Genomic DNA, 20,816 nt, shown 5'->3' on the forward strand with positions numbered 1-20,816 from the left:
GTGTGTGTGTGTGTGTGTGTCTCCCGGTGTTCTTGGTTATATTGGGGGTGGGGTGGGGGGTGGAGAAGTATAAGGCCAAAACTACTCCCCTCCTCTGCTAAATGGATGCAGGAGACCAGAGGCAGCGATAGAAAAAGCAGGGAAAGAGAAACCCTCCAAGTGCCACTGTTTAGAATTAGAGAAGCCGTCCTGGTTTCTGATTTGATCCCAGAATGTCACGCTTTTCCTTAGGGTGTCCCTGTTTTCATTGAAGAAATGTTGGAGGGAATGGAGTTATCCAACCCCCGGCCCTCTGAAGTTAATCCTCTATGGGAACGTTTTTTTAATGTTTAATGTTTTATTATGTTTTTTATATATGTTGGAAACTGCCCAGAGTGGCTGGGACAACGTAATAAGATGTGCGGTGTATAAATAGGAAAATTATATTTATGGAATGGGATGTCCCTATTTTCATCAGAGAAATGTTGGAGGGTTTGGAAAGGTCGGTTGCTGGAGCTAAGTGATTGCAAGATCCCAACCAGCAGAGCTGGGAACTGGACTGCCTCCTCCAGCTACCCATTTGGGCTGCAGGCATAGCTGTCAACCTTCCCTTTTTTTGCGGGAAATTCCCTTATTCCAGTGCCATTTCCCGCTGCTATCCCGGATTGTTAGATATCCTGTAGACTGTCCCAGGGACAGGTGAGGCTGCTGATCCCTTATTTTCGAGTCAGCTGATCCCTTATTTTGAAATCTGAAAGTTGACAGCTATGGCTGCAGGGTGGCATCGTCCCAGCTTTCTGAAGCCAGAGAGGCGCACCAAGGAAGAGATGGTGGAGCTGCTGGTCCTGGAGCAGTTCCTGACCATCCTGCCTGTGGAAATGCAGAGCTGGGTCAAGGGAGGCAGGCCAGAGACCTGCGCCCAGGCGGCCGCCCTCGCTGAGGACTTCCTGCTGCAGCTGCAAGACACCGAGGGGCTTCCGGGAAAGGTAAGTGCCCACCTCTCACCTGGGTCTCCAGCATCTCATGGTCACAGGTCCTGTGCCTCTAGACATGGAGGTTCTGTTTAGTTATGGTGGTGAATATCTCTCCTCTCTGCATTCTCTCTTTTCCACTTTAAAAAGGCTTGTTAGAGCAAACTTTACTATACATGGCAGGTTGGCAATTATATCAGAGCAGGAGCTACGTCAGAAGAGTTGCCCCTCCACCAACCCCCGTTTTCCTCATCTAAATTTCCTGTTTTCCCTGTCTAAATTGCCTCCATTTCCAAAATGCTGTGGCGATCACACAGGGTCCCCGGGCCTTTCACTGTCTATTGATCCCTGTGCCACCAATTTATTTCTCGCTGCTAGCACCCATGCCCTACCTGGGACAATACGGAGTCCAGTCAGGGTTAAATTGAAACATAAACTTCTGTTTATTTATTGCAGTTTAACATGCGTATGGTTTCATAAACTGTATCGGTCAATTACATTCATGGGGTGCCTATCCAGACCTATAACTTCTGCTACCTGCTCTCACTCACAAAACCACCTCTCAGATATTGACTTGTCTTCCCAGCTCCTAACTGTTCCTGACTCAGCTTATTTTGCTACACTAACTCAACCTACCCACAGACTCTATTCCAACTCACTCCCACGCCAACCAACCACCCAACTCCCAGCAAACTCCCCAACAAACTTCTCAACGAACTCCCCCTTTGCCCCTCCCTGAGCTCTTTTTATAGTCCCACTGACTCCACCCCCCTGGGTCCTGACTGGGCAACCTGTTTAACTATTTCACCTCCAGCACTCTCATATATGTTAACATCACAGCTCCCTATTGGGATTTTAGCCCCCACCTATGCCATGCTGGCAGGAAACAGCAGATGCTGTTTACATCATGTGAGTTGGCACAGCGTGAGAAGGGATGTGAGATTCTGTTCTCAGCGTGACTCTCACTGTGTGCTGGGAGGAGGAGTCTCAGTCTCTTCGACTCTCAGGAGAGAGCTGGGTGTGTGGCAAAACCCAGGGCTTGACTGCTCAGACATGCAGTCCTTTGTGTTTGTTGTTTTGCAGTAAATAAAATGTAGTAATGAAACTACGAGACTGCCTTTTCCCTCTGATGTTGGCTAGGGAAATTCGTATGCTTCCTTATGAGAGAGAGGCTGCTTATTTGACCGGTCACCTGGACTGAGAGGAAGATTCCTGAACGGCAGCCAGGGAGTGACCATTGCAATGTTTCGCCTTTGGAGTGCACCGGGAGGCTGGCACAGCTCCCAGGCTGGCAACATTTCAACACTCCCTGCTGTGGTAAAAATCTTGGCACGTCTTGTAGCCTCAGCACTGCCATGTGTAGTGCAAATAGAATAACACTGGCCTATCTTACCTTTAGTGAGAGAGGGCAAAAGAGAAGGACTCTGCATGGGTAGTTGCACAAATTTACCAGCTGTGGTCCTGCACTGGCAGCAAGGCTAACAAACAGGGGAGCTGGGAACGTGCTGGTCCCGTATCTCCCTGCATCTGCCTCCTGACCTAATTGTGCCAGCTTACCTCATGATTGGGCCGGCCCTGAGGGTGAACTGTGATGAAACCAGGCAGTCTCTTATGAGCCATAACTAACAAACTTTCCATTTTGCCCAAACCAGGAAACTACAGCTGCCAGCTTTGGAACAAGCCGGGATATTATGCTAACTTCAAACTTTGCTTGGTCTATGGGATCTACTCTCATGCCACTAATGTGCATACCATGCCAGCCTTAGGAAGGGAGGTGGGACAGGCAGGTGAAAGGAATTGCCAAAGGTGTTTGAAAATGGGTGGGGGCTCTTGGGAAGGCGGTGCCCAATTGGGGCTTCTCCAGGGGCAGCAGAATGTCTTGGGCAGGAGAATCCCTGCAGGGGCTCTCAGACTCCCTTGGCTTCTTCTTCTTCCCTCCCTCCCAGGAAGCTGCAACTTGCTCTGGATTCTGCGCTCCTCAGGAAGCCGAACCTGCAAACCTAGCTGAGACTGAACCTGCAACCCTGGCCAGGATGGAAGGAGGAAGATGGATGGGTGACCTGGTCAGGCTGTCTCCTGCATCCCTCCCCACAACCTCTGAGCATTCCCTCCCAGGACCCTTGGAGAAATCTGGTGAGTTCCAGGGGAGAGGAGATGGGGACAGGGATAGATGGATGGTGGAGGGAGAAAGAGGAAAAGATGGAGAGGAGACAAATGGAAGGAAGTTCCTGATAGGAAGAAGGAAGGGGTGAGGCCTTCTGCAAAGCAGCTCTTTGTGTTTTGAATCCTTTTCCTAAAGTAGCGGGAGCAGATTTTCTTCCTCCAGGCTTTTAAATCTTAGATGTTATTTCCCCAGCAGGAATAATTGATGATAATGATGTTGCACATCAATCCTGAAAAATGGGTGAAGGGGAATGGAAATGCTTCCCATAATTATTTATAATTCATATATTTAAATTGTTTCTATTACCTTTATTTTTTATGGACAGGGTCAGAATGATACATCCCACCAGCATCAACACACAATAAATGCATGCACCTCCCCAGTTTGGTGGGCTTAAGGGACAAAGGACCCGTTATCATGATACACAATTCCTGTGGCTGGAGGCTCTACACTTAGGATTGGGCATATAAAGTCCAAGAGCGGCTGGTATTATAAGCAAATTGTGTAAACTTGCCAATCTTACAGACTGGGGTTGGTTGTGAAAGTGAGTGAGTGAGTGGGATAAGAATTTATAGCGCTCTGTAATCTTGTCTGTCCCTAAGCTTCCATGGAGATGCTGTGGTACAACCTTGATTCAAAATAAGTACAGAAAGCCAACAAAGAGACTCACAAGTTTATAGTGGCACCAGCTTTCCTAGTCAAGAATCCACTTTCCCAGACTGCTGCCCACAAAAGCTTAGCAGTCAACTTAGCGGTCAACTTTCAGATTTGAAAATAAGGGATCAGCAGCCTCACCTGTCCCCACGTCCCTGTGGCACCACGTATCCTGCTCAAAATTCCACTTTGTCTGACTGCAGCCCACAAAAGATGAGGCCATAATACATTTATCAGCCTTTAAGGGCTGCAAAGATGAATCAACAGAAGCATAGTTCATCTATGGAATCCATCCTACAGGAGACAATGACGGCCAGCAACTCGGATAGCTTGAAGAAATGGATAAGACTGACGTCTCTGCTCTGCCCTCGTGGTCTAGGCAATAATGCTTCTTGATACTAGTTTCTGGAAAGCACAGGAAGGCAGAGAAGACTCTTGTGCTCCAATCCTGCTTGCCGGTTTCCCACAGGCATCTGGTTGGACTCTGTGAGAAGAGGATGCTGGACTAGGTGGGCCTTTGCCTGATCCAGCAGGCTCTTCTTAGGTTCCAATATACTGCAATATTTTTACAGTTACATGTAGCACTTAAGTTTTATTTATTTCACAAAGGAGACACTGTTACTCGAACCTGAGATCATTTCTTCAATTGAGAAAGAAAAATACAGAGATGTGGCTAATAAGCCAATTCCACCATTTTGTTGTTTAGTCGTTTAGTCGTGTCTGACTCTTCGTGACCCCATGGACCAGAGCACGCCAGGCACTTCTGTCTTCCACTGCCTCTCGCAGTTTGGTCAGATTATAAAATGATGGTGCTTTATTAAGTGTGAATGCAGTGATCATGTGTTGCTCTTGCCATTATCTCATCTGCTTTCCAAAAAAATTGGAACCTAGAGAGGACAGTGGAGAATGGAGATGGTGTTAAAATGAGAGGCGGTGCAGGTTGGGATTGACAGGTGTTCAGTTCCTTTTTTGTTTTTCTTGAAAGTCTAACAGGATTCGCTTTCCTCCCAGACTCCCAAACAGGTGAGGAAGATGAAGGTCAGAATTCTATGGAGCCCCCTGTGAATTCATTGGGAACAACAAAGAAACAGTTTAAATGTATGGAATGTGGGATGTGCTTTTATTACAGTGGAAGTCTGAGGATACATCAACAAACTCACAAAGGAGAGAAACTATTTGAATGTATGAAGTGTGGAACGAGCTTTAGTCATAGTCATGCACTTAGAATACATTAACGAACTCACACGGGGGAGAAACCATTTGAATGTATGGCATGTGGAAAGAACTTCAACCGGAAAGATAAACTTACAGTACATTGGCGAACTCACACAGGGGAGAAACCATTTAAATGTTTTGAGTGTGGAAAGAACTTCAACCGGAAAGATAAACTTACAGAACATTGGCAAACTCACACAGAGGAAAAACCATTTGAATGTACTGAATGTGGGAAAAGCTTCAGTGAAAGTGGAACACTTAGAAGACATCAACGAACTCACACGGGGGAGAAACCATTTAAATTTAATGAATGTGGAAAGAGTTTCAGTAACAATGGAGCACTTAGAATACATCAACGAACTCATACGGGGGAGAAACCATTTAAATGTATTGAATGTGGAAAAAGCTTCAGTGAAAGTGGGAAACTTAGAATACATCAACGAACTCACACAGGTGAGAAACCATTTAAATGTGTGGATTGTGGAAAGAGCTTCAGTAAAAATGAACACCTTAGAAGACATCAGCTAACACACACACCATGAAAACTACGGGTTTATTGAATGGGGAAAGGGCTTCAGAGGGAGTGGAGACCTTAATATTCATTAACAAATTCACATGGGGGAAACGATATAAATGTATGGAGTTTTCCACTCAGGGTTCACTACTTACATCAAGAAACTCCTAAAGGGGGAAATCAGTTGTAAATGCATGGAATGATGTTTTAGTGTTTGTACTTAAATTTGCATACAGATATATATGTATTAAAGTAATGAAGATCACATACACTAAATGTACAAAGTAAGTGGCAACTTGTTGCTATATGAACAAGGAGAGAGTGTGAATCTGGAATGCTCAAGGTGTGTGTTGAATCTGTTGAATTTTCAGGTCTGCCTTTCACTGCCAAAATGATGGGCTACCCTTGTCTTGTAGATCAGTATTCCAGCCGCTCATTACTTGAACTTTGCATAACCCATTGAAGACCTTTTTACTGATAGCATTTTCCAGCTGAATGAAAAGGTCTCTATATTAAATGTTCATTTGGTATTGCTTTTAAAATTCATCTCCTTTTTTCTGTGCTCTTGTGGACCTGTTTGTGAGCATCTCAACTAAACCCCACATTATGCTCTCCAGTAGCTAATCGCTCAGACAGGGCTATTTTCATTTAGTTCTTTGTGTTTGGGGGGTAGTGGTTTTTACCTTCCCTTCTTCCCCTGCAATCATGACAAAAATTAAACCTCCACAGCAATGCTTTTAGCCCCAGAAGAGGAGCTCCCCTTGGGACTTCCGGGTTGGTGCCTCCTGCAATGGCGGAGCTCCTCCGATTGGGAGGAACTTGCTCCATGAAAAGCAGGGTCTGACCGCCACGGCGAAGGCGGAGACCCATAGAAATCACAGGCGAGAGAAGCCTGTGAACTTGGGATTCGGCTGGCACCTTTTGCGCCTCCCCTACTCGCGGGGAAACCCTGTTTTGGGGAGCCGGAGCGACGTGGGGTGAGTGGCGCGGTGCTTTGAATCGACTGCTTCTTTCATGGAGTGAAGCCGCATTGCTGTTGCTGGAGAGCGCTAACTTTTTCCTGTGGACAATTGGACTTTAAACAACTACCCGTGAGTAGACTGGAAAATTTGGATCTTTAAATATTCTAATTTGGCAAACTAGCAGGAAGGCTCTAAACAAGAAGTCCGCCTTCCGCTTTTGTAAATAGACTGAAGCAAAGACGTTACAAACTAAAGCCTTTGAAAGTTTTTGGACAAAGGATTAAAATTCTTTAAAAATATCAAACCCCCCTTGGAAGCAGGAGAAGAGGGGGGAAGTCGTGGACCCAGGGAGAACCTGCAGGAGAGAGGGAAAAGCAAACTACCACTGCTCTGAACCTGGGGACGGTCTGCCTGATGACGTTCGGGGAAGGTTCACTGACAGAACGGATTTGACAGTTACTTAAAATTAGAAAGATACTGTTTCCATTGATCTCTTCTGAGTTTATTAAAGGGAAGAAAAATAACTGAAAATCAAAACTGTTTCTGTAACTGAAAGAACTGATACAATTTGAAACTGCTCCCCTCTAGAGGGAGCATGTGAAACTGTTACAGGAGTGTAACAGGGTAAACTCCAGCTGCAAGATAAAGGTTCTGAGAATCAGAGATTGACCTTGGACTATTTAAAATGCTGATAGGAGAAGTTATTGTGAGTGCATTATTCAAAATAAATCATTCACTTGAACAGCTGCATAAAAATGTAGATGACATGATCTTCAAAATTGACAGCCGGGAACAGAAAGTGACTAACTTGAATCAAAAAGCAAGCAACAACATAGAAATAACTCAGGACGTGGTATAGGAATATACCTTGGCAAGACAAATGTTGGAGGAAAAGGAGAAAGATGCCGTTGTGAAACTTAAAGTAGCTCAAGAAGGATCCTCATTTCTACAGAGGCAAATTGAGGATTATAAATGGAGGCCCTGCATGATTGATTTTAGCAAAAACCAGAGCTTGAGGATGGGACCCTGGCTTACAGAAGCAAACTGACGACTATAAGCTGAGGCCTTTTATGATTGAATCTAGAAAAAGTCACATTCTGAGGATCAGAGCCCGGCTTGGACTGAAGAACAAAAGCTGGAAAGACCCCTTCATCCAGGGACTAACTGACATCTGGGACATGGGTTTGGGCCTGGAGGAACTTGAAGTTATGGGGGCCTATGGACTTGGAGGAATCCTGAAATACGTCCTGAAATACCCTATGGACCTTAGTTTCAAGTATGGAAATTTGGCTGAGCTGTTCAGAAGGAATAAAAGTTCTGTTTGGTTGGAGTTTTCCCGAGATCTGCTCCTGAGCATCAAAGAATATGAAGAAGATCCGCAGAAGGGACTTGGAAAAGAATTAAGAGCCTCGGACATAAGATCTCCAGGTTGATGGACTATATGGATCTGACGGAAAGGACTGGCAGAATCCGAAACCAGGGAGAGGAGAGGGTGGAGGAAGATTGGGAAGCTAAAGCTTATATTTAGAAATTTTGTAAAATTAATGACTGTTAGAAAAATCATGGAATGTTATTATATGGATTTAGTAGAAATGTTAGAAGAAGTTAAGAATAGATAAGTAATTTAGTCTTAAAGGGAAATAAGGTTAAAAATATGTTACCTACAAGACGATAAAAAACAGAGAAAGATGGAAAGGATTTGCAGAAATAATTAGAAGAATTGGAATACAAAAAAAGAGGTATGAGGAAGTCGAGGAAACAAGGAAATGAAGGATAGAATATGGAAAAGGAGAGATGTATTTTAAACTGTTTTTGTTTAGTATTTTTATGTGTTTAGTTTAATGGGATTGGGTTGGGGTTTATATTATTTGTATACTGTATTGTATTGTGGTGTTTTTTCACTTTTTTGTTTTCTTTCTTTCTTCTTTTGTCTTTAAATCTTCTCTTTTCTTCTTTTTCGGTAATCTTTAAAAGCAATAAATATTATTTAAAAAAAGAAGAAGAGGAGGAGCTCCCCTTGGTGTCAAGGAAGGGGTCCAAGGGAGTGAGGAGATTTCACCCCTCCCATATCCAAGAATCTCCTGGTGAGTCTGGTGATTTTCCAGATAGGAGGAGCGGTGTTCTGCTCTCTACTTATTCTGCTCCAGCACCACATCAAAGAGTCAGTCAGTCAGTCAGTGTGTTGGAGAGAGAGAGACTGAGTGTTAGAGATCGTGTGTATAGATAAGGTTGCTGCTAAGAGCAGCTGCAGGCACTCAGTGCGGTTCAGCATTCATTTATGCTTAGACCTCATTAAGCTCTGTATATAGTTGTGTATTATAGCTGTAGATAGAATAAAGAAGATATTCTACAGAGCTGCTCTCCGAGTCGTTTATACTCTGCTATACTCTGCTATACTCTGCTGTGCAACGACTGTCTTCTTGTGGAAGTGAATCTGGTGCTCACAACTCTAAGCTGTGAGTCCACAGCACTTTGACCTGTTCCTGTGCAGAAGGTGGTCTCTGGAAGTGCTACCCAGCTCGCCTAGCCCAGTCGGGGCTGAAGTGGATGAGTCCAGTTGGTGGCACTGGCTCAAGGGCGATGCTGACAGGGAGCATCTAGAGCCTACCATCCTTCTGTCGCTGGGCCCTTCCCCTCCTCTCTCTGCCATCCCTGGCCCACTCTTGACTCCCCAGCAGGTGACTAGACCTGTCTGTGATAGTGAGATGTCCTGGCCGGTTGAAGGACCACTTCCTGTTTCCTGGAGCTCCATCCTGCCTTCTCATGCAAGGTGGAGTCATGAAGCAGGTGAAGATTGAGCACACCTAACGGCGACATGGGGAGTGTATTCTGCTTAACCTTTCTCCCTCTGCTCCTTCTCTGGATCAAAATCCCCGCACCAGAAGGAGCAATCAATGTGAGGGCGCAATCAATGTTATGGAGCTGTGTTGAAAGGCATTGCTTCAAGACCCTAAGAGTGTCATTTCCCACACAAGGTCCAGATCAGGAATTCCATGGAACAACTTGAACAAGTACCTGAAGAACCAAACCACGATGTAGCCGTGCTCTTTCCATCCCTTTCCAAGAATTACAACAATCTGTTCCTCCAAATGGTTCTCCCTTCACTGCAGTCATCTGAAGGCACCAACTATGCCCTGTTGGCCCCGATCCTTCTCCGTATGAAGGCCCCCTCCTCTGCTGAATGGAGGCAGGAGACCAGAGACAGCAAAGGAAAAATCAGGGAAAGACAGACCCTCCAAGTGCCACTGTCTTCCAGGGATGTCCCTGATTTACAGAAGCTGTCGTCAGTTTCTGATTTGATGCCAGAGGGTATGGGGTTATGTGACCCCCAAGTTGTCTGAAGGTAATCCTGTATAGGAAATTTTAAAAATGTTTTCTTATGTTTTTATATATGTTGGTAGCTGCCTGGAGTGGCTTGGGCAACCTAGTAAGATGTGTGGGGTATAAATAGTAAAATTATCATTATGGAACAGGACACCCCTATTTTCATCAGAGAGATGTTGGAGGGTATGGAAAGATAACAGAGCCCAGCCCTGGCATCTGTTGCTGGAGTTAAGTGATCACATGACCTAGGCCAGCAGAGCTGGGAACTGGACTGCCTCCTCCAGCTGCTAGGCATTCAGACAGCTGGGTGGCATCGTCCCAGCTTCATGAAATGGTATTTCAGGAATATTTCCCTGTAGAGGATTTGGAAACCAGGGACTGCATACTGATCGCAAGGAGACTTATTTGTGCAACATACTGAAGAGCTTATAAAATGCCAGGTACATTCCAATGTTCGAATAAATTTTGAGAGACAGCTTTCCAAACAAAACCCACTTATTACAGAATAATAATAATAATAATAATAATAATAATAATAATAATGTATACCCCGCCCTCCCCAGCCAAGGCCGGGCTCAGGGCGGCTATCAAGCAATAATAAAAACAAGTTGAATGATTACAACTTAAAAACAAAATTAAAATAACAAAATTAAAATACATTAGAATATTGAAACATTGAAATATTAAAATGTAGCCTCATCGCAGGAAGAAAGGAAAAGAAAAAAGAAAGAGAGGGAGGGAGGGAATCAATTTGGCTCCAAGCCAAAGGCCAGGCGGAACAACTCTGTCTTACAGGCCCTGCGGAAAGAAATCAGATCCTGCAGGGCCCTGGTCTCATGAGGCAGAGCGTTCCACCAGGCCGGAGCCAGAGTTGAAAAGGCCCTGGCTCTGGTTGAAGCCAATCTAACTTCCTTAGGGCCCGGGACCACTAGGGTGTTGCTATTTATGGACCTTGAGGCTCTCCGTGGAGCATACCGGGAGAGGCAGTCCCGTAGGTACGAGGGTCCTAGGCTGTGAAAGGCTTTAAAGGTCAAAAGCAGCACCTTAGATCTGACCCTGTACTCCACCGGGAGCCAGTGCAGCTTGAAAAGCACTGGGTGAATATGCTCCCATGGCAAAGACCCCGTGAGGAGCCTGGCTGCAGCATTCTGCACCCACTGGAGTTTCTGGGACAGCTTCAAGAGCAGCCCAGCATAGAGCGAATTACAGTAGTCTAGCCTGGAGGTGACCGTCGCATGGATCACTGTGGCCAGGTCGGGGCGGGAACTGCTTGATGACAACGAAAGGGTATAGAAAGGGGAAGTTTTTGGGTTTCTCTAAAAACCATCGGACTATTGTGTACACAATTTCAAGGTAACATTACACTTTATGTCCGCTTTTTCTTACATGGGACTCGAACTCACAACCTTGAGATAAAGCACCTCACGCTCTACTGACTGAGTTAAGACAATAAGACAACTCAGTGATTTGTGTACACGGGGACACAGATGGCGGCGTGTGAACATCCCTAGAGAAGGGTGCAAAAACCTTGTTCCCTGCTGCTCCAGAGCTAGGAATGGACCAGATCTCATCGGGCTAATCCATTTGCCCCGACAGCTAAGAGCAGAACCTCCAGGATCAGAAGCAGCCGGCTGCAAATTGGAGGGCAGGGGAAGCAGCAGGGCGGTCTCGCAGCCCTCGCCTTGCAAGGGGGCGCATCCAGCCTCGCAGCCTCCCAGGGCCCAACCCACAGCCAGCGAGCTCCGATGCCCAGAGAGGCAGGAAACGGGGCCAGCCAGGGGGACTCGAGAGCGGCTGCACTTTCCTGTCCCCCGCCGAGGAGAGCGGAGGAGCAGCGGCCCGTGGCCTGGCGAGTTTCCCCGGAGAGGAGCCGGATTCCGGAGCAGGGACGGAGCGAGGAGTCCGAGGTGCAGGAGGCGGGAGGGGGAGGAGAGCAGGTGCGCCTGGCAGGATCGGGCCCCGAGTGGAGTCAGAGGCTGCAGGGCGCCCCCCCCACCCGGGCAGGAAGGGGAAGGGGCGCAGCTGAGGGGCAGGGCATCTGCAGGAGGGCGCAGGGGCAAACATCTCTGGCTCAGGCTGGCACGGACCCTGCCGGAGACCCTGGGGAGCTGCTCCCTTCAGTCCTGAGCTCAAGGGGCAGAATGAGGGGTCCAAGGCAGCTGCTGCTTCGCGGTGGACGATGCATATAGTCGCTCACGGATCAGCGGCGTACCTGGGGCTTTTGCCGCCCCTCTCCCTGTCCCTCATCAGGGAGCCCCGTCCTCTTCCACGGTCCTCCCCACGGCGGAGAGGGAAGGGGAGGCGGGGGGGGGGGAAGGAAGAGCAGTGCAGCAGGGAGGTGCCCCTCTCACTCTCCAGCCGCCCTGACACCCTTTGCAGGCCACTACTCCTGCCCCCCTCCCTCTGCCAGTGCCATTGATAAACCTACCGCCCTCCTTGGTGAATTAGTCTGATCGCCTTTGAAAACTCTCTTTGCCACCACCATCGCCGCATCTTGTGGCAATGATGTCCATCAGATTCATTTAGCAAGGAAATGGCATATTTTGCCTGCCTCAAATCAAGGTACACTGTGCCTACACATGGAGGCTCTGTTAATCTGCCACTGTTGATAAAACAGTTGATAGATCTATACTCCAGAGAACACATCTGACCTTTCCCCAAGCTATCAAAGCTGGCCTCTTGTGTCTGCGTGTAAATAAGTGAGAGAGTCTTAAGGTTTTATCTTCCTCCTTCCCCAGTAATACAGCTGAGTTTTCAGATGAAAGCTGAGAGTTGAAGTGGGTGACAGTTTTGAGAATGCAGAGGAAAGGAGGATTATTAAGAAGTGTGGCATATGGAAATGAATTAATATAATAAAAACGTTGAAAATAGTATTGTAAAAGACTGAAGAAGGTGAAATCAAAATTAGCTATTCATTTTCAGATTATTGCTCATTTCCTTTCTATACTGCTACATATTTTTAAGGAAAATATCTCAAAGCAATTAAAGGGAAATCTCATTGCAGTTTGTGTCCATAGGATGCTGAGAACATTAACTCTGTAGATCCAGGAGTTCTTTCCTCCTGATAGTCTCAGATTTGATTGTTCTTTCCTATAGAGCAGGAGGAACGAAACATTTATGGGCTTAAAGCTGCATTGATTCTGGAGGCCACATTCCAGTGAGCTTTGTGGCCAATGTATGCACATGCATGCGCACACAGAAAAGATATGCATACCATAAAGTACATGCACACACGCCAGAGATGCTGCACACACTCACCAGACATGCCATCTAGTATACATACAAGTCTTGCAAACACAAACAACATGTTTAGATCTTCCATTCCCAGTTCTGGGGTGGGGAAAAATAAGAGCACAAGAAGACCCTGCTGAATCAGCAATGAGTTCTAAGAAAAAAGACCCTTCTGGTTGTTCTTTAGAAATCCTCTTTAAAGAGCAGCCAGAGGGATCATTTCTTTCCAGAGCAGGGCTTCTATCCCATTTCAGCACTGTGCTGATTCCTGCTGAGAGTGGAGTTTAAAGGATCTCTCTTAAGGGCTCTTGTAGGGACGCGGGTGGTGCTGTGGTCAAAACCACAGAGCCTAGGGCTTGCCGATTAGAAGGTCGGCGGTTTAAATCCCCACGACGGGGTGGGCTCCCATTGCTCGGTCCCTGCTCCTGCCAACCTAGCAGTTCGAAAGCACGTCAAAGTGCACGTAGATAAACAGGTATTGCTCCAGCGGGAAGGTAAACGACGTTTCCGTGTGCTGCTCTTGTTTTGCCTGAAGCGGCTTAGTCATGCTGGCCACATGACCCGGAAACTGTACGCCGGCTCCCTCAGCCATAAAGCGAGATAAGCGCCGCAACCCCAGAGTCATCTGCAACTGGACCTAATGGTCAGGGGTCCCTTTACCTTTACCTTTAAGGGCTCTTTAGACATCTCTCTCTCTCTCTGGGACAGACAGAGAGGTTCATCACATGATGAGGCCAAGAGATGGAAACCACAGGGACCAGCAGGCCACATGAAGTGGGTTATTTGATTTTGTTGGTCAATATTCCTTCTCTTTGCTTGTTTCTTAGGCTGTGCAGACATCATACATTTAAAGCACGTGGCTTCCCCCAGAAAATCACGGGAACTATAGTTTATTGCTACAGTTCTCAGCACCCTTAAGAACTTGGGTTTCTTCGGTGAAGTCATATACTTTAAATGTTAGGTGGGTCTGTCACAGCCTTAACCCTATAGAAAGATCTGTTGCTGCCTTTCCAACATGCTAGAAGTTGCAGCCTGGATCAGCATGCCCTGTCCACTGAACATGCTCAGTCCTCTCACTGGGTTATTTTTGGATTTCCCTCCCACTGCCTTGGTTCTCCTACCCCCAAATATTATTTGTACTTCCATAAACCTTGGGGTTTTCCCAGGTCTGGATAACTTCCTCTTGTGCATGGGTGGGGTCATTTGGGTGACATTGTCATTCACAGCCTGAACATAAGAATTAGGAGTAATAATATATTTCAAAAACTGACTACAGTGGAACCTCGGGTTGCAGACATAATCCATTCCGGAGGCTCATCTGCAACCCGAATGTATGCATGCGGCTGTGTGGTTTAGCGCCTCTGCGTATGTGCGAGTGTCAAAACCAGGAAGTAACCCAAAGGTAAGCAGAAGGTTACGTAGCCCGAAGGCAATGTAACCCGAGGCACCACTGTAATGGTTAAAAGATATGCTTTTGTTTTTATTCTTGAGTTTTATTCTATACTGTTGCTTTAGTGTGTGTTGATTTCCTTTCTAGCAGGGCAGCGTACAAATGGAAGAGAAGGGGCCGAGGAGACCCATTCAAAGGGAGAGACTGGAATCCAAAGGTCAAAAATCTCCTGTGGACCAAGTTGGGACCGTCAGGGACCTTCTATCTCAAGCAGATTTACATCAAATTAAGCAGGAGTCAGTGGAGGAGGAGCCGCAGCAGCACTGGGATGCCCAGTGGCAGGATTTCCTGAAGACGATGCACCCCCCTCGTTCACGGTGGGAAACCCCACAGGCTCCCAGTCCTCCCCTCTCCAGAGATGGTGTCCTCCCGGCCTCCTTCAGGGGAGCTGCGGGTGCCAGTCGGTGGCCCAACCGGAGAGCAGGGGGGACAGACCAGACCCTGCCAGAACTGAGTGGGGAGGCACACGAGGAAGGAGGGGAGCAGATTTCCTCTGTGAAAGTGAAGGAGGAGATCCTGGACGAGGAGGAAGAAGACGCCAACATGAGGTCAGAGATGGAGCGGCAGAGCTTCTGGCGGTTCTGCTACCAGAAGGCCGAGGGGCCCCAAGAGGCCTCGCTTCGGCTCCAGGAACTTGTGAGGAGTCCCAGAGCTCACAGGCTTGATAGCTCAAGGGTGGCTGAAGTCCAGGAAAGCTACTGTGTTCCTTTTGAGAGGCTCAATGGAAAAAATTGGGAAGAATGGTCCCGAAGAGTTAAGGCCTGGCTTACAGCCAAGGGTCTTTGGGAATGTACCCTAGCCCCTCCAGCCCAAGCTCCTCCCGGTGCTGCTGCAGCCGAAGTTGCTGTGGCTGCTGCTGCTCTGAGGAAGGATCAGAGGGCAATGGGAGTTCTAGTGCTGAGCATTGACTCCTCACTGTTGCCACTTGTGGAGGGTCAGGAATGTGCTCATGATGTCTGGCAGGCGCTGCAGCGTGTCCATCACCGGATGAGAGCAGGAGGCAAGATTCACGTCACTAGAAGTCTGTTTGACCTGAAGCTGAAGCCTGGTGATAGCATCAAAGAGCATGTAACTAAGATGCTGGCTGTTTTCAACAAGCTGAGACAGTTAAATGTCAATTTCCCAGAAGCGTTGAAAGTGTACATACTTCTGAGTTCCCTAGATAAGAGTTATGAGAATCTGTGTTTAACTCTTGAGGCAATGCCCCAGGCCGATTTAACTATGCAGTTTGTGGCCAGTCGTTTGTGCGATGAAGAGGAAAAACGACAGAGAGAGGAGGGCCAAAGCCTTGGTGGTTCTGCTTCGAGGAGTGGGGGTGCAGCTAAAGCCGAGGACACTGTTCCAGCTTTTACTACTAGGCGGTGCTACCGTTGTGGATCTGAGACCCACCTGCAGAGACAATGCCCCCAAGAAGCTGATCAAAAGGCTGCCAAGGCCGTTGCTCCTAGCAACCAGATAAGGGGAACAGGCCAGCAGTGGAGCACCAGAAGAAACTACAAAGGAAGCCGACAGCAACAAGGGAGCAACAGATATAAGGGGTCATACCATGTGGCTGCTTCATGACAACAGTGAAGGATGAGTTGGCCAGCAATCAACGTTGGGTGATTGACAGCGGTGAAAGTCATCATATTCTGACTCCCTCTGGTGTCCAAATGCGCAACTGCAGAGCAGTTCCTGAAGGGAAAACTGTTACTTTAGCTGATGGTTCACGGAAGTTGCTGCAAACTGCTGGAACTGTGTTTGTAAACTGTTTGCAAACTGATCTTGAAGCATTTGTGTTACCAGGAATGAAGTGCTGTTTGCTGTCTGTGTCATCTCTAGTTGGAGATGGGTTCAAAGTCTGTTTTGAGAATAATATGTGTTCAATTTCCAAGAAAGGGAAACTGCTGGTCAGTATTGCATGCCAGGATGGGTTGTATGTTCTGGATGGGACAGACAGGCAGGAGTAACACCGAGACAGCGAAGTCAAATTGTGTGAATGTACCCACTCACCACTTGTGTCAACATTTGTGGCACAGAAGGATGTCCCATTGTAATTGGGGGTACGTTAAGAACCTGCAAGTGTGTGCTGAGGGGTGCAATATGAAGTCATGTTCTAAGTTTCTAGATTGTAGAGCATGCAAAAAGGCAAAAGTCAAGATGTGCAGTTATCCAAGGTCTGACAGGGTAACCACAAAACCTTTTGAGTTGGTTCACACTGATGTTTGTGGTCCCATGCCTGTTGCAAGTTTGGGTGGGGCCAGATATGTGTTAACTTTAATTGATGACTACTCCAGAATGGGTTGGGTGATATCTCTAAAGGAAAAGAGTAAAGCTGTCATCATGTTAAAGGAGTGGGTCGCTGCGGTCAAACTTCAGTTCTCTCTAAAAGTGTGCCAAGTCCAATCGGATAGGGGTGGAGAGTATACTGGGTCTGCGTTGCAGAATTTCTTCAGCAAGAAAGTTCGTCATAGGTTGACAAACTCTTATTCGCCACAGGAAAATGGTGTAGCAGAGAGGCAGAACCGAACATTTCAGGAAGTGGTGGAGGCCATGCTGTTCGATTCAGGCCTACCACAGAGTTTCTGGGCTGAGGTGTGGAAACCGGCAAATTTCATGCTAAATTGAACCTACAACTCTACTGTAGGTGACACACCTATTTTTTGTTGCGGGGAAAGAAGCCAAAGGTAGATTTCTTTCACTTTTTTGGGTATGAAGCTTGGGTCCTGGTGCCAAATGCTGAAAGGGTGGCTCTAGGTCCAGGAAAATGATTTTTTATGGGTATGAACTAGGTACAAAGGGATGGAGGTTTGCTACCCCGAAGGCAACCAGTCACAGGTTCTGTTCAGCAGGAGTGCTGAATTATGTGAGCAAAATGGGTGGGCACGCATCCACAGAAATCCTGACATTCTCTCAGAGGTTTCTATTGACTCTGATGGAGAGGAAGAGTTAGCACCCACATCTGCTGGGGAGCCAGACCATGATCAGGCATCTCCTAAGGCAGTAAAGCAAGAGGCAAAGAGTGAGCCCACAACTCCCAAAGGCAAGCCTGTGGGACACAGAAGATGCATTAAATCAGAGGGAGAGCCTTCTGAGGTTGAGGACACACAGGCTGCACCCAGTACATCTGGGTCAGAGGGGGCATCTGAAGTAGCGCTAAGATAATCTGCTCGCGCCACAAAAAGAAAACCTCCCGAAAGTTTTTCACCCACTAGTGTGTGGATTGGTTTGGCTCAATGTGAGCCAGAGAGCTTTGAGGAAGTCTTGCAATTACCTCAGGAAGAGGCCAATAAGTGGCATGAGGCAATGGAAAAGGAGTTAAACTCTATGAGGTCCCTAGGATTGTTCTCCACCATGACACTGCCAGAAGGAAAACAGGCAGTGAGCTGTCATTGGGTGTACAGGGTCAAGCCCTCATTGACTGGACAGCTACAGTACAAAGCGAGACTGGTAGCGAGAGATTTCACACAGAGGAAAGGGTTGCATTATATGGAGATGTATGCACCAACTTCCAGAAGAGAAACACTACGCATGCTGTTAGCAATTGCTGCCCAGAGAGGTTTAGAGGTCTATCACTTTGATGTGGATGTTGCTTATTTGAACTCGGATCTAAAGGAGGATTTGTACATGTTACCTCCTCCAGGGGTCGAAGGCAAAAAACCAAATCAAGTGTGGAAACTACACAAGTCCATCTGTGGCCTAAAGCAGTTGGCCAGAAATTGGAACATGTGCCTGAATAATGCTTTGGAAAGCATGGGTTTCCAGAAGATTCTTGCAGACAGCTGCCTGTACCTTAAAGGGTGTGTAGAGAAACAGGAGCTGGTTTTGGTGTTCGTTGATGACATCATCCACCTGGCAATGACTCAGAAACAAGTGCAAGAGTTTGCCAAGGAGCTTGGAAGTCACTTTCAGCTCAAGAACTTAGGACCAGTAAAAATGTACCTAGGTGTCCAGATTGATAGAACCAAAGACGGCAGTTTCTTACTCAGTCAGAAAGGCAAAATTGAGCAGTTACTTGAGAAGTTCCAAATGTCGGAGTGTGCAGGTGTTAGAACACCCATGGAGACGAACTTTGTGAAATACAGTTCGGGGAAAGATCTGAGTTTGAGAAACCCGAAGTCTTTCAGTCAGCTCTAGGGAGTCTGCTATATCTTTCCCAATGGAGCAGACCAAATATAGCCTTTGCTATAAACCTGCTCAGCAGAGAGGCTACAAAGTCGAGTGTAACTGCCTGGGATGGTGTCAAAAGAGTGATAAGGTATCTGCAAGGTACCAAAGATTTCTGTCTCAAGCTGTCAACTGAGGGTGAGGCAGAATAGAAGAAGCCATGCTAATAAATCCTTACACACTGGCATACCACTGCTGATAAAACTCTGCTGTAGCCAGGAGAAGCGGAATGACTCAGCACTGCACAGCAGGAGCGTGCTGGACACCATTGCGTTTCTAAGGGAAGATGGGTCCAACAGTCAAAACAGACAAGTCAGTTCCCAGTTTCACTCAACAGGTGACTGGTAACACTTCACAGAACTTTGCTCCCGGTCCATTATACTGTATGTAACATTATACTGTATGCAACATTATAGTCTGTGTGTGAATTTTGATGATATCCAAAGTAACAGAGTAGCTTATAGCTAAGAAGCTAAATAGCTGTTCTAGGTGATAGTTCCTTTTTACAGACTACAATGTCCAGGCTCTTGATATTCAAAAGAACTTTACTTTCATAAACATATAACTGAGAAGAATATATTTACAATCTCATGCTTATTCAAACACGGGCATGTTCTCCCTTGAATTGTCTTACAGTTTCTTACGAAAGGTTTTTACTTTCACCTCAGCAGTAATTGTTTTTGAACAGGTTTCTCCTTATTAGCATTTAGTGATCTTCCACTGTTTCACTTCAGACAGATCACACTGACACACAATAGTATCCTGAGACATCTCTCTCAGCAGCAATTCTCCCTCATGCACAGAGAGAGAAAAGAACAGAAAAGCAGTTAAAAACAACAGTTACTGGAATAACAGTCTCAACAGAATGGAATGCCTCCCTCATGTGACACACAGTCAGCCAATCACATCCAAGTGTCACAAGGAAACTCCATCTTAAAACATTCTCATTTATGGAAATTAAACCATCATCCTTAGCACTTTCCCCAGACTTAGAGAAACCAGCGAGCCTTAAAACTAGGAGAGCAAAAAGCTCAAAGCATTTAGCGGCACCCATAGAGGAGATGATGATGATGATAGTTCCATTGATTTCAGTGAGCTTATTCTGAATAAAACAACCCATTGCTTTGTAGACCTCAGATCTCCAGAGGAGGAAATAAGGGGATTTGTGTCAGGGAACAGCTTCCAAACCCTGCTGCCAATACATTCTCCTCCTAGCTACACTTGCTGCAAAATAATTCAGTGGGGCCTATTCACAGTTCATTGTCTTCTGGATCAGTGCCTTAATCCTTTGTAGATTCTGTATATCACAGAATAGCCATTGAGGTGTCCCCAGATGTTGTTGTCCAGCTCCCATCAGCTTCAGCCAGCAGGGATGACCAGTCAAGGATGATGGAAGCTGTAATCTGGAGCTCACCACCTGGACTATCCTGCCCTATATCCTTCCCATTGAAACAAATGTGAAAATAAATTTTAGACACTATATATTTGTTCTGGTCTGGTGCATGCAATGTCTTTTGTTTTGCAGCTGTGTGAGTTGTGCTCCTATCGCATTGTGGTGGCCATTGGCTATAAACAATAAAACTAACTGATTGATTAAACTGCGAAAATAAGTAATAAAATAATAAAAGGTTGCAGTTTTTTGGTCCTCACTCGAAAAAGGTGTTTGTGTGTCCCCTTGAGCTTTTGGTTTTTTGGGGGGTGGGGTGGGGGAGGAGTATGAAGGCCAAAACCCCTCCCCTCCTCTGCTGAATGGAGGCAGGAGAGGAAGAAGAAGAAGAGTTTGGATTTGATATCCCGCCTTTAGCTCCCTTTAAGGAGTCTCAAAGCGGCTGATATTCTCCTTTCCCTTCCTCCTCCCCCACAACAAACACTCTGTGAGGTGCGTGAGGCTGAGAGACTTCAAAGTGTGACTGGCCCAAGGTCACCCAGCAGCTGCATGTGGAGGAGCGGAGACGCGAACCTGGTTCACCAGAATACGAGACTACCGCTCTTAACCACTACACCACACTGCCTCTCCAGAGACCAGAGGCAGCAAAGGAAAAAGCAGGGAAAGACAGACCATCCAAGTGCCACTATATTCCAGGCATGTCCCTGATTTAGAGAAGCTGTCCCGGTTTCTGATTTGATCCCAGAATGTCCCGCTTCTCCTTAGGATGTCCCTTTTATCATTGGAGAAATTCTGGAGGGTATGGAGTTATCTGACCCC

The 20,816-nt window shown here is 46.6% G+C and overlaps 4 protein-coding genes across 5 annotated transcripts in view; all 4 read left to right on the forward strand.

Moving 5' to 3' along the window:
• Positions 1–20,816, forward strand: part of LOC310701289 (uncharacterized protein) — a 229,835-nt gene that overhangs the window by 193,606 nt on the left and 15,413 nt on the right. The window lies entirely within an intron of this gene.
• LOC310701075 (uncharacterized protein) overlaps positions 70–20,816 on the forward strand; it is an 89,421-nt gene continuing 68,674 nt past the window's right edge. Inside the window, exon 1 of one of the 2 annotated variants that reach the window (XM_083491274.1) lies at positions 70–965. In XM_083491274.1, the coding sequence (XP_083347400.1) occupies positions 747–965 (219 nt within the window). In that variant the 5' untranslated portion in view covers positions 70–746. Of the gene's footprint in view, positions 966–9,388; positions 9,769–20,816 lie in introns of those variants that run through there. The other variant, XM_083491276.1, reaches the window with a different exon arrangement.
• On the forward strand, positions 4,910–8,457 carry LOC310701989 (uncharacterized protein). Its single transcript, XM_083493588.1, has one exon. It carries the CDS (start codon positions 5,037–5,039, stop codon positions 5,523–5,525), a length of 489 nt encoding a protein of 162 aa, XP_083349714.1. The 5' UTR covers positions 4,910–5,036; the 3' UTR covers positions 5,526–8,457.
• Positions 11,565–20,244, forward strand: LOC310701610 (uncharacterized protein). The gene is made up of 2 exons (XM_083492767.1): positions 11,565–11,690; positions 14,552–20,244. Exon 2 carries the CDS (start codon positions 14,567–14,569, stop codon positions 16,025–16,027), a length of 1,461 nt encoding a protein of 486 aa, XP_083348893.1. The 5' UTR covers positions 11,565–11,690; positions 14,552–14,566; the 3' UTR covers positions 16,028–20,244.

Source organism: Podarcis liolepis, assembly GCF_965112155.1.
Source record: "Podarcis liolepis genome assembly, chromosome: 2".
Taxonomy (NCBI): domain Eukaryota; kingdom Metazoa; phylum Chordata; class Lepidosauria; order Squamata; family Lacertidae; genus Podarcis; species Podarcis liolepis.

Bases quoted from the DNA above. Each gene is read 5' to 3' on its own strand.
- LOC310701610 (XM_083492767.1), top strand. From the start codon at position 14,567: ATGGAAGAGAAGGGGCCGAGGAGACCCATTCAAAGGGAGAGACTGGAA.
- LOC310701989 (XM_083493588.1), top strand. From the start codon at position 5,037: ATGGCATGTGGAAAGAACTTCAACCGGAAAGATAAACTTACAGTACAT.